General features: G+C 34.2%; 1 protein-coding gene across 1 annotated transcript; it reads right to left on the reverse strand.

Annotated features, from left to right (window-relative positions):
• Positions 1-7,667: 7,667 nt before the first annotated feature.
• On the reverse strand, positions 7,668-8,330 carry LOC128551363 (uncharacterized). Its single transcript, XM_053532211.1, has one exon. The coding sequence runs from the start codon at positions 8,328-8,330 to the stop codon at positions 7,668-7,670; it is 663 nt and encodes a 220-aa protein (XP_053388186.1).
• Positions 8,331-14,798: the final 6,468 nt, after the last annotated feature.

Here is a 14,798-nt window from a genome sequence, read left to right on the forward strand (position 1 = left end):
GCGCCAGGATTTCACTATCTCTGTTGCAGACAGTAATTTAAACGTTTTGCTGTATCTCGAACTGTTTCATATAGTGGCAGGCAGTCTGGTTTTAATTCACTTTAATTTCATAATCTACGTATGTAGCTGAATTCGTAGTCGCAAAGGCTAAAGCGAAAGGCAAGGAGAATATAACGATAAGTATATTCGTGCATATGATGATTGCTTTTTGTCGTTTGATGATGACATTTGACTGGCGAGAGTTTTCCATACTGTAAGCTTTGACTAACTAAAGCGTGTTTTAATATACACGTTTCGAAGGGCCTCGTTTTCAAAGCAAGGCTTATGTAAAAAGGGAGTGATTTCATTGTGGTATGAATTCTAAAGTAAGAATGATTTATCTGACTCGAGCGCGTTCTGAATTCGAAAAGTCATTCGTAAATAATATTGAGCGTTGATTGGTTAAAATTTCGACGTTTTCATTGGTCAAAACGACTTTATTGGAGATGGTTCGTTTTCCTGCCTTCTGATTGGCTATTTTATGTTTAGAAACGACGGTATTAATCTGTATTCTAAAGGGATAAAGAGTCGCGTACAAGTGTTGGTTCATTTTAGCGTGAGATATCGACGGGTTTACATCCGTTGAGTGGGTAATAGTTTGTCTTTTAATTTCATTTTATAAATAGGTATTCTCGTATAGTTTTAATGACTGGTCAGCAGTACGTAATTATATTATACATTTTCTTTCGAATGATTTTTATACTAGAGGTTCTTTATAACGCATGCGTATAGCTTTGTTTTCGTGTTATCTCCGGGCCTAACTAAACTAAAAGGAACCAGCGTGTGAGCCATCTGGCCTAGTCGCGTAATGGCTGTCAAGTATTTGAATACTAATTTTTCACTTAAAGAGAATTCCTATAATGTTTTTCCTTTCATAGATTTTTTTCGAATTCACATATATGATAGGAAAATTTGTACTGAAAACAATGAACAAATAAAACAATGGGTCACCAGGTTTGTTTTTGTGAAAAATTGTTTTGAACACACCCACTATTGCTGAAACTGCCAGCGATTTTTCAACATTTTCATAATTTTCTGCTTTTTTATAAATACCGACCAAAATATACATCAGGACAGCACGATAAGGTTTATTCTTATTACAGATTTTATTATATACTTATTTGATATCATAGTCATATTTGTAATACTGTATCCTCACAATAATGGGTACAAATGAAAAAATAATTTTGTTTCATATTCACTTTTGTGAACTTTTTTTCAATGAAAAATACCCATAAAGATGAATATATTTTTAAATTTTGAAAAAAACTCTTTGATGGTATTTTTTCCTGTTTTTCCTGTATATAAATAATTGTATTGTGAGCATAAAAATGGCTTAAAATGTATGGGTCACCAGACTAAATTTTATGTTTAGACCGCTTGAATACAATACCTGTTCCGACGAAAAATGGCGCGAACCTGACCAAATTGACTACATGTATATCTGGTAGAAGTCAAAAAAGGTTTTTAAAATTCTTAATTCTTTCTATAATTGAATACTAAATAATCTGAAAGGTGATATTGTCTTATCAGTACTAAGTCAATTGTCTTACATTATATGACAAACACTGTCTTTGTACTAAAATGCGACGTGTAAACACAACCACAAAAAATGGCAAGATACCTGTCATGCATGATACTTGTCAATACAACATAAACCAGTATCAACATTTGATTACTGATAAAACTTATCAAAAATGTTATTTCATTTTTAGTATGACTAGTACTTCCGGGTCACAGAAGTGTGATTTTGATGTCAGTTTACAGTAATGTGACCAGAGAAATCTCTCTTAGAAGATACATGGCCCATACTTTTCTCTTCATTTTATATCAGTTTTATCATAACTCTTTAAAATGAGGAAAGGATTTGTTCTCTGAAATGGGTCTAGCTATGTTTGCTAGCTCTTTGAAAAAAGTCAGTTTTATATAGAATATGTAGGGAAAACTATTTAGGCTATTGTGACCTGTAGGGCTGACCCTCGATGTGCGCGAACACGCCCTAGATAAGTATACAAGACATTCCTAAGCATTTTCATAAATACGTCATTAGAATTCAAAATGGCCGCCGCACACGCGCACTTATTATGAATTCTTATATGCAAATGAGTTACTAATTATAGTAACTAGGTCATCCAAGATGGCGCCCGTTTGTTTAGACACAAAGAGACCCCAATACTACTCATGCAGAAGAAGACAAAGAATATGTCACAACTAGACATATCAGCCGTGTTGACTTATCTGCAGTGATTGATTTGACCAATGTTTATCTTATTTAAAAATCTTTATATAAATTGTCTAAAGACACTTGGGGTCAGGATCCCATCCCACCATCTCCTACGCCTCTGCCAACTGTTAGCCAATATTTTTTAGCATAATAAAAGCACGTACTGAGCATAGGTGACGATCATAAAACGAGTTTTGTTACAATTACAGCATGTTTTAAAACCAACAATGCTCTGTCTTACTTTTAAAGCGCATTGGTGGTAAAAAGTGCATTTTAAAAAAACATGCTAAAATTGTAACAAACCCCGTTTTATGACTGTCCTGACCGTGAGGTTTGCAAGTGACAAGTAAATTGGAAACTTCCACAAATTTGCGTTGATACCAGTGCAAAAAAAATCATAAAAAACCAATTTGAGAAATATCAGGAAAGTGTAGAGCGGGTGTATTGCATATACTTAGCACTTTAACGTGTGACGTTTTTAACCTGCCGCTTCCGTTTTTTTCTACGATAAAAACGAGTAAAACTCCGGTTTCAGGACACTAAATTTTGAGGCAAAAAATGACCAAAAATGCACACCTTGCGCAACCTCTACCGTATTATCTGCGAATTACTGACCTAAAACATATGTGTATTTTTTAAAGTATGTGACCAGACGAAAATAATGGTGGTAAGAAAAGTGTTTCATAACCGTTTACTTTTCCCTCAAATTTAAGCTGAATCTAGATGGATGTATGACCGTTTCCATTTCGTCTGCCTTCGGTTACCTCAGGTAAAATTTAGATCAGGTGTAACTTTAAACACTGACCCCGTTGAAAATAGACCCCATGGGTCCTTTTCAACGTTGAGAATTGACACCGTCAATATTTCAACATTAAATTTTGATCAAAAGGTCCTTTTTCAACGTTGAGAATTGACCCGCCAACATTTCAACATTAAATTTTGATCAAAATGTCCTTTTTCAACGTTGAGAATTGACCCCGCCAAGATTTCAACATTAAATTTTGATCAATGGGGTCAATTTTCAACGGGGTCAATATTTAATGTTATACCGGCCGTCTAGTAAAATCGATTCCAGCATTTATTTATTTTAAACAACAATTACTCGTCAACAGGAATCCTTAATTCTATGAACATCATAAATATCCAGTTGAATATAAATGCCTTTAAAATGCATCGACCTAATTTATTCACAATACGAAACTGCCCCCTGCCACTTACGTGTCTGTGATATAGTTACAAAATAATCCACAACTTTCGATTTAAATGCTTCTTGTAAAAATGTTCAGATTTCCGATTTTAATGCAGAAGATGCTTTTTTTTATTATAATCCGCAAATTCTTAATACTTCAACACGAAGGTTGTTGGTTATTTGTTGGCTATATACATTGTGTCACGCTGTCCTAGTTAGACGGGAAGTAGTGATTACTGGTGTCATTATAAACTGCTATCTGATAAAAGGTTCCAGAACGGCGCCTGTGTCATAAATTATATGAAATAACCTTTAATATTCTGTTTAGAATTATTGCCAGAATTTCGTACGGATTTTCTAGTTCCATGCCAAATCTTCAGCATTGGTCAAATAATGATTAAGATATGTGGCAAAGTAATACTTATACTTTGATCCATCCCGTTTGTTTCAATCTAAATATATGAAAGAATCTAAGTTTTCATTAACTTTTGGTGAACGTGACTGACCATAATAATCTGTCAAGCAATGGTAGTCTGAACTGACACCAATCATGTGATTAAAAATGAATGACACTACTTTCGCTTTAGAGTAGAGTATTGCACTGCCCTTAATATTTCTGTGTGTATGATTGGCCAAAATTATCTTCAGATGGTACTAGTTATTAAAAGCATTTTATATTATCACTGACCTCTATCTGGTCTAAAACGGTTCTTTTGGGACAATATGGTTGTTTTTGTCCTCCTTTCAGTCTGTCTACACTTGGTTCCCCAATCCGTCAAGGCTGTTCCCAGTACAAATCACAATTAATTTTGTCTAGTAGTTAAACAGTTTATTATACAGCTTGAAAAGTAAATCAGCATGATAAAAATGTGTAAAGTAAGATTTGTTAAGTCATTTAATACAGATATGTTGAGGCGTTTAAGCTGAATACTTTCTATTGTATTGAATTTTCAACTTTTGAAAATAAACAAGCATTTCTGCTTTTAATGAATCTAGGTCAATCTTTAATCATTATTTGTAGAATGCAAACTCGAAAACTGTAATGTAAAAAGAAACAAACAACTTCTAAATATATTGCAACATACATACTATTAAGTCTACAAGTAGACTACCCCTATTAATTATGTGAAAAATGCCATTTTCTACAAAAAATGTATATGAATAAAGGCAATTTTTCATGGAATGTTGTACATTTGTCTGAACAGACACAGTTGAAAAATCCAAAACTTGATCATGGGTAGTCTGTTAGTGAATAGTATGGACATTTCTTGTTGTCTGTTAGATCACACTAAAATAATATAATGATCTGTTAAACTGGAACAAACTATCTTCACACCCTTTAGTTGTCAAGATAACAAGAAACATGGTAAGGGTTGGCTGATGGGGAGAATGGAGGCCACATGTATCAATAGATGACCAGGTAAGCGTCCCAGAACGCGAAAGTTTTGGTCAGGGAAAATTGAAGTTTGGTCAGTGAAAAGTCAGGGAATTTTATTTTCTCTGCTTTGTGGAACCCTGGATAAAATACTGCAAACCGAGCGAAATAAAGGCAAAAACAGTATGATCAATTGTTGGTGTCAGACAGAACATCTTATCATCAAAAATTGGTGTCAGTAAGAACTTTCCCTGGGAATCATGTGGTGTCAGACAGAACATTTTTGGTCTACCCATCCGACTTTAACACCTCGTATTGTCGAAAGAAATGGAGATTTCGACGGGATATTTGGAAGACAAAGAGAGAGAATGTTGGACGTTTTATAGAGGGTAATGCCAAGCTTGTTGCTTCAGAAATGGGAAAAAATCCTCGGTTCAATATCCAAAACAATGAAAATCTGGCCGTGGATTAGCCATCTGTATGATTATTTAGTGGTCTTTTTAATTCAGAAAGCATTCCTTTAGATGCCTCTTTCTATCCTTGAAACATGGTAGGAATCTGGTTTTTATTGATTCACACTGTGTATCACACGTTATCTGGTGGTGTCGCGCTATCACGTTATAGAGTGTGAGTATAGGTATCGCACAGTATTATCATGGTGTTTTTATTTTTAGCAATATGGAAATACAGTCAGTATCACTTTCGGTTTAATTAAAACTAGAATGTGTCTGTAGGACACAAGATGTGCTCCCCCCCCCCCCCCCCCCCCCCACTGGTACATTTGTCACAAATAAGGGGCAATAATTCAATTGCTTGCAGTCTAAATGGGGTATAGCATCAACAAACATTTTATGAAAAGGATTCATTATTCTAGGCCCTATACTTTTTGAGCTAAGAGCATCACAAACAAAAAATCCACTATTTTGGCTATTTCAAACGCCAAAACTCTGTAATAAGCACTAAGATTCTCAAGATGAATGCCAAGTGTGCAAGGTCACATCACGATAAAGACTGCAGCAAGGTTTCCTGAATTTACATCTAATACTTTTTGAGCTAGGCACATAATTAGGTGAAAAAGTGCATATTTTTACTATTTCAGGGGACATAACTTTAAAAACTGGGGGTAGAGTCAGCCAAAAAATTAGCGGTGTGCAAGTTTATATCATGATAAAGACTTATGCATGTTTTCAAACATTTATATTAAATACTTTTTGAGCTAGGTGAGTCACAAGGTGAAAATGTACATTTTTGACTATTTCAGGGGCCATAACTCTAAAAATAGTAGGCGGACCCAAATGAAAAATAGGAGGTGCGCAAGTTCATATCATGATTAAGACTCATGCAAGGTTTCATGAATCTATATCAAATACTTTTTGAGCTAGGCATGTCACAAGGTGAAAATGTGCATTTTTGACTATTTCAGGGGCATAACTAAAAATAGGAGGCAAACCCAAATGAAACATAGGAGGTGAGCAAGTTCATATCATGATTAAGACTCGTGCAAGGTTTCATGAATCTATATCAAATACTTTTTGTGCTAGGCATGTCACAAGGTGAAAATGTGCATTTTTGACTATTTCAGGGGCCGTAACTCTGAAAATAGGGGGCGGACCCAGATGAAAAATAAAAGGTGCGCAAGTTCATAATATGATTAAGACTCATGCAAGGTTTCATGAATCTATATCAAATACTTTTTGAGCTAGGCGTGTCACAAGGTGAAAATGTGCATTTTTGACTATTTCAGGGGCCATAACTCTGAAAATAGGGGGCGGAGCCAGATGAAAAATGGGAGGTGCGCAAGTTCATATCATGATTAAGACTCACGCAAGGTTTCATGAATCTATATCAAATACTTTTTGAGCTAGGCGTGTCACAAGGTAAAAATGTGCATTTTTGACTATTTCAGGGGCCATAACTCTGAAAATAGGGGGCGGAGCCAGACGAAAAATAGAAGGTGCGCAAGTTCTTATCATGATAAAGACTCAAGCAAGGTTTCATCAATTTATATCAAACACTTTTCGAACTAGGCGCGTCACGAACTTCGGAACCTTAGATCAAAGGTTTTTGTCCTGAAACAAAAAAGGTATCGCTATTTTTCACTTTTACAGCACTTCTGCCGGAAAGTTTGAAAACATTTTTTTCCAAAAAGATAGAATGTTTAAGACAGCACATAAAAAATTTTGCTTTCAACATCTATCACCTCTTATTTCTCAATATTAGGTACCTATTTCTCATATTTTCTTTTAAACCTTCCTTTTGTTTCTAAAAATTTGTAGCCTATAACAATATCTTGGGTATCACATAATGCTTACACTAACAAGGAAAACAAAGCTGAAAATAACAAGAAAGGTCATAGTTTAATTTAGATATGCCTTTATAGTAAGTTCCAAACAAAAAATAGCCAAATGGAAAAAAAATGTGTAGGCCTATACAATTTAGAATTTTGTCATACATGACATACAAAATTCTTTACAACAAACTTAAATCATTTAACGCAATGCCTTCAATAGTAATCGCAGTGATCAGGGTATCAATTAATCTCAACTTAGAACCCAAAAATTACTTTCTCTTCTCTAGCTCAATAATGCTATATATCTTATTTACACTGGATTTTATATTATTCTTTATCTACAGGCGTAATTATTGCTTTACTCAATATGTGGACGCTTGCGCACTTTACCAGAAAATGTGTATTTGATGTGGAATTCTTTCCCGACATCCTCTGGCAAGTCCTCGTCAAAACGCCATAGTGTTCTTGTGTTTCCTTCTTCATCTCTGTACCTTGCTTTGTATACCAATCTGCCTTTGTGATGGCTTGCCTGCAAAACTTTGTCAAGTTCCTAGCTATCCATGTTGGCCTCACTTCCTGGGCTGTGTGAATCTGTTGCCATATTATCCTGGGAAATATTTTCCTGTCTGTCTTCATCTTCTTCAGTTTGCAGCTCCACTACATTCTGACCTCTTAACGCCTCTGTGATGTTTGTTGGTCTCAGTGCTGGGTTGAAGTAGGGTTTAAATCTGTTTGCATGGACCACACTCTTGATAGTTTTGTATTTTTCTGAGTCGATAATTGACTTCACTGAGTTTTTTTCAGCTATGTAGAATGGTCCAGTCCAACGCTGCGTCAATTTCGGTGATAATCCTGGCTCTGTCCTTGGATTATACCGCCATACATTGTCGTGGACATTAAAGTTGGAAGTCTTAGCCTTCTTGTCGTAGTATTTCTTATTTTCTCTCACCAGCTCTCTGCACACTGTCTGATTCTTTATGATGTGTCTAAGGTGTTGCTCGTGTGTTGTACCTGCAGTTGTCGTGGGTATGAGGGCTGTGTCCAGAGGTAGTCTGCATTCTCTCCCAAACATTATGTAGTATGGTGAGTAGCCTGTGGAATCAACTGCTGGACTGACTCTGTAACTCATCATGATGCTGGATAGAAGCTGAGCCCAATTTGTCTGTTTCTTGTTGCAGTACACCCTGAGCTTTTGCAGAATCACGGAGTTCATCCTTTCAGCAGATGAATTTGTTGCAGGATGGTAACTACTGGTGTTGATCTTGCTGATTTTGAAAATACTACAAAATTCTTTCATCAGCTTGGACATAAAATTGGCTCCTCTGTCTGTCAAAATTAAAGTTGGACAGCCGTATCGACATATGATTTCATCATACAACTTCTAGGCAACAGTTTTGGCTTCCATGTCTACTAAGGGAAATGCTTCGCACAACTTGGAAAACGAGTCAACAATAAGGAGTACATATTTGTAGCCTTCATCTGTTTTCGGCAGTGGTCCTAAAATATCCATATGAAGTCTGACATAAAGTGTGCAGAATCAGTAGATGGTACATCAATGCAAATAATGGGAAAAGTAACTATTCCTATGACTATTTGTAGACTAATTTTGACTGTGGTGCCTAAAACAAAACCCAAATTCTAACTGACTTCTTCTTTCAACTTTCCCTCCAAACTCTGCAACATTTTCATTCACGCCCACTTCATACTTCAACCAATCACATCTAACATACCTCATACTTCAACCAATCAAATCACACATGCATACATTAAAACCTGACCAGTACTTGTCTACTCCAGTGGCTTATTACTTTCTGATACTAATTAACACATTCTAATTAAATTATTACCATATCAAATTCTGTCTGGAGTATCTTTTGAAGTAGTAGACCAAATCAAATACACATATGTTTAGCTATAATTATTTCTAGATAAGTAATAAACTGAAGAAAGGTATGGGTACTCTGATGAAATAATGAATTAATGTTATTTTAATGATTTACATAATAAAAATATATCTAAAATCTAGAGAACTGGTCACAGTTTCACTATTGTGCAAACACCATGTTGAGATACTAAAAAAAAGTAGTGCCTAATTATTTTCAAATCATAGGTATGAGTAGAAAAGCTTTGAAAGGCTTGCAAATGTCCATATATTTCTCACAAATAGAAGTATTGATAATATTTCAGTCAGAAGTATTACGAAAAATTATGACTTTATTTATGAGCATCTACTATTTCTATATAAAAGAAAATTTTGGGATCAAGGAAATGTAACTTTTTTGAATATGTACAAGAGTCCATTGTACATTCAACAGTAATCTGGATTGCTAGAACATGATCCATTACACTCTCTATTAAAAATTGGACATTCTGATAACGTGTACAAGTATTGACTGGGACTCAAACACAGGTAAGGCAAGCACTTTACCACTGTGCTAGAACAGTAGTTACTAAAGGTAGGTAGTGTATGGCACCCCTATTCTTACCTGACTACATTACGTGAACTGGAACAATTTGTGAGAATAACATCATGTTCGGTTTAATCTATTGTTATTTATTATATAGGAGGTGGTTAATGTGCAGCCAAGTATGACTTTGTTACAGAGTCAGTAATGGATGTAACTGGGGCAGACACTGCCGCAGTAGTTGGCATTGGAGAAGCTGGTCTGGATACTACTTTTAATTTATTGAAAAGGAACATAATCTGTTATTTTGGCTTCTTAGAACTTTTTCAAATATTAAAGATACCAGTAATCAATATTTCTGTGCTTGATTTATGCATAGATACAAGAAAGAAGAAAATTTCAGATCTTCTTTTTAAATAATATTGAGAGCTATTCTATCAAATATTATATCTTTAGACTCTTTTATTAATGTCTAGCATGTAAAGGTTATTTCAAGGTATTGAACTGAAACTTAACACATGGCTCCTTTGTAATAAAGAATGCTAAAATAAGTTGGATAACGTTTGGATGAATGTTATACGATTTATGTTCTTCTTTTCCATCTTTCTCTGAAGAGCAATTCTTTATAACAGATGTACAATTCATGCAATGTGCTCCTTTCATCAGGCATATACAGCCATACCAAAAAAAGTTCAAAAAATTTGCAAGCCTTCAAATGAAGCTATGAAGTTAGAAATTACAAAAATGTTTGCCTAAAATTTTGTTGAAAGTTTGCATGAAACTTACTGTATCTTAATAAAACTTCACATAATGCATCTTAATAATCAGGTTTACTGAGAAAAAAAAACATATTTACTGTATATAACTTTTGCCTTCATTAACATTTAAGGCATAAAAAATTAAGTGAATTTTTTTTTATCAATTCACACCTCAGTAACAGCTTAATATAGGCCTGACTATAGTAATAGAACCACCATGGGAGCCATCTGGACTAGTCGCATAATGGCTGCTAGGTATCTGAACACTAATTTTTCCCTTGGCATGGCCAGGGATCGAGGTCTAAATTAAAGCTGGTTTCTGTTTAAATTTCATTGTGGGTGTATTTTTGACATTTTGGTAGAAAAAAAGGGGAGAGGAGGTTGCATTTTGTGAAGTGAAACTCATTTTTAGTATGAGTGGTACTTCCAGGTCACAGCAGTGTGATTTTGTTGTGATTTTACAGTAATCAAATGTGACAAGAGAAATCTCTCTTAGAAAATTCATGACCCCTACTTTCCTCTTTATTTTATGTCAGTTTTATCATAACTCTTTAAAATGAAGTAAGGATTTGTTCTCTAAAATGGGTCTAGCTATGTTTGGTACTCATTAAAATTCCCTGTTTATGCTATTGTGACCTATAATGGATTAAAGCTTCAAACTTTTCTGCTAAATCATGAAACATACTAAAAGAACAAAATTATGTAACTTTTGTGTTTAGATTTAATATTTGTATGTCTGAATTGATAGACAGATCTAAATGTTACAGTGATGTCTTAAACTAAACTTTCAGTTTATGGTTAATTTGGTCAACATGGAATGCATGCATTTATGTACGTTTGGTGTAAAATATCACAGTATTTACTGGTATTATGTTTAACTACCTGTTCATTCTTTGCATTTTTTTTATTATATTTGGAAAAATATAATTTTTTAATTATTTTTTATATTTGGAAAAATATAAAAAAAAATTTAATTCACACCTTAGTAAAAGTTTTATATAATGGAACAAAGCTTCAAACTTTACTGCTAAATTATGTAACTTTTGTGTTTAATCTTTGGATGTCTGAATTGATAGACAGATCTAAATGTTACGGTAATGTCTTATTTGGTCAACATGGAATGCATGCATTTGTGTACATTTGGTGTAAAACATCACAGTATTTATTATGTTTAACTACCTGTTTATTCTTTGCATTTTTTTATTATATTTTGATAGAAAGCACTATGTTCAATGCCTATGTTTTCAGGCAAACAGTACGGACCACTCAACCATTACCTATTACATGTACAGACAAATCAGACAACAGGTACATGTTATCTTATTTACTGTTATATCTTTTTCAAAAAAAATATATGAAGATTAACACCAGATAAAAGAGCTACAGTTTCAGAAACAGAAAATACAACCTTTTACTAATCTTCAAGAAAATTGCTACAAATTCAACAGAACTCTTTTTTTTAATACTTCGCTATATTTTTAATGACCATAATTGGTGCAATGACTGTTTTCAAAATATTTCTGTTGTAACTTTGACTTTCAGAAATAAGCAATGTAGATTATCTATGTTCTTAGGTTCCGTCAAGTACTATAGAAACTTTCTATATACTACCAACAACATTCAAATAAAAACAAGTGTGAAACTTTTAAAACAGATATAAGAAGTTACAAATACTCAGATGACCTAAGAGTCTGAATTTCAAGGGCAATCAATGAAATCCCCAACTAGTTAAAACTTAGTTTTGATAAAACCAAAAATACATTGGAACAACAGCTTTACAAAATAATAATAAAAAAAAAACTCTGGAAAAAATATGAGATAAAAAGAATATAAGCAAACAGAAAAACTAATTAATTGCACATTGAGTCTGTTTGTCTGATTAATTACAATCATATTGATCATACTGTGTTGCTGAAAGTGAAATCCCAAGATTTTTCTACAGTTGCTGAAAACAGTGCCGTACAGATGAAATGTCAGCAGTCACTAGTTTATGAAGTCGTCTGTTTAAAGGCTTTTTACATGTGCTGCAGAATAAGTTTAATGCAAGTAACTGAATCATCTATGTTCAACTCTGTTTGTTCCTTCCTGTCACTTTCCATATATATATCTTATGTTTCCGATCAGATGTTTTTGTTGTTACAGTTAAACTGATGTGATCTGCACACCTGTCACTAGACGCTGGATACTAACATGCCAACTTCAATGACTGATAACAACCTGTAATATTTATATACTTTACATCAGTAGGTGCAATGTACTTACAGTATGTAGGTGCATTTTCTTCAGATTAGAATTAAAATCAAACTCTGGCTGAAAACTGTCAACGCTTATCAGGATACAGCCTTCTGTCTGCTATAAAAATGCTAGGTTAAAACAATGTGAAAATCTGCCTTGGACAGTTAGTACTGTACAGTCAGGCAAATGCATGTTAAAGATAAAAGCACAGTTATGTGTGTAAAGGTTCTCAGATGTTGACAGGGACATCCCATTTAACCAGAGATGTATTTATCAACAAGCTTCAGAGTCCTTCCAACACGAGTCATAGTAAGGAAAACTTTTACACATTTTCTAAGACTCCAGAAATGTTCATGTTCCTATGAACTAGAGTAAACACAAGTTTCGTCTTGATAAAGGTATTTAAAGTTTGTTTCATTAAGTTGACTGACAGAAAAAACACTCGTCAGAAGGGTAAACTTCTAACACTGTCTAAAACAACAGACAAAGCATAAGGACTAGAACACCTTGTAACAACTTCAGCTTCCTCCTCCTGTGTAAACACTTGTCTTTGGCTATGTAACTTAAGAGAGACTGCAAAAAGTTCTGTAACACCGAGTTGTGCGAGAAGAGTTCACAACTATGAGACAAAATCTCGTATCTGATTTACTGGATTAAAATGCTACTAACTGAAGAACTCCTCTGTTTGGCCACTGTGAACTGGTATACCCACAAGGGTAACCACAATGTTCCACTGTATGGAAACAAGTAAGAGAATGTCACACTGTTTTGTGGTGAGATACTGTCACGCCATGTACATAGAACTAATATATCATGTCAGTTGTGTATCGTTATGATTTTTTTCAGATAATTTCCTACACGAGATTGTTTTGGAGTCTTTTTGACATGGTCAAGTCCTAACCATGGCCTAGCTTGCATACTGCCACCTGAAATACATGGATAAAATAATTTATTGATCTGAGTAAGAGTATTATTATAAATAATAACTGATAAACATTTCCAGCCACAATTAACAATCAAATAGTTAATAACAATTATTCATTACCAGTAAATATGGTTGTATTATGTACTGTGAAATCATTTAATTTCGTCGGCACGAAATTTCATGGTTTCGGCCAAAACAGCTGTTTCGAGGGTACGTGCATTCGTGGATTTTCAATTTTTGAATTTTTTTTCATAACGCATACCTATGTTTATCGCTGATGGAGCTTCCATAAACTACACGAAAGCTGTGCAGGTCAGCATAACTACGGATTTGATTGGACGGCTATGGTGTTTTTTTTTGGTGACATTCTCTCATTGTTGTACACTTTACATTATCGTGGGCACAATTTGTTCATTGGGACTTAATTTCGTGGTTGAGCTGAACCACAAAATCCACAAAAATTAATCCCCCATGAATAATAATGATTTCACAGTATTATTTATTTCTTATTAATCTATATCAACTATCTGTGTGTTTTTAACTGGATTTATAATCTCACAGAAAGCTCTCGACCTTAATATAACTTTTAAGCCTTAAAGGTGATTGTAGACCCATAGGTAAATCTCTACTGGCATCTGGTAGAACCATCAACTTTTACCTTGCAGAAAATGGTCTGGTCTGCAACTTGCTTGTTTACAATACCTTTTTCAAATTCTTTGTCTGGAACATCCAACTCTTCTGTATCCTGTCTTTTACTGATGAAAAGTTTTCATTCTGAAACCAACAGTTCATAAAAAATTTCTTCATTACCTTGAACTACTTTTGTAACAAGTATACATAATTTGAGCCGTGCCATGGGAAAACCAACATAGTGGCTTTGCGACCAGCATGGATCCAGACCAGTCTGCACATCCGCGCAGTCTGGTCAGGATCCATGCTGTTCGCTAACGGTTTCTCTAATTGCAATAGGCTTTGAAAGCTATGACATAATATGTTGTTTATCTTGGGACCCCCGCAGGTTTTAAAAAATTACACAATCAGCAAAACACATTATAATGCATGAAATGTAAAGAAAATTTAATCGCTTTTAGTGAAAGATGAAATCTACCTTACACTCTGTAAGAACATTTTTAGGGGAGAAAATAAATGCAGTTGTTGTAAAGTTGGATTTTTACAACATAATGTTACATAATACATAGTTTTAGTATTGCATAATATTATCTAACAATCTAATATTTTATCATAAATGTTTGTATTTACAAATAGTATGGTATTTTAAGATTTGAAAGCATAGACATTTAACTAGTCTATCAAGGGCATTCAGCTAGTCTATTAAAGACTGCTGATTTATCTATGTA

The sequence above is a fragment of the Mercenaria mercenaria genome, unplaced genomic scaffold (assembly GCF_021730395.1).
Source record: "Mercenaria mercenaria strain notata unplaced genomic scaffold, MADL_Memer_1 contig_1018, whole genome shotgun sequence".
Lineage (NCBI taxonomy): Eukaryota > Metazoa > Mollusca > Bivalvia > Venerida > Veneridae > Mercenaria > Mercenaria mercenaria.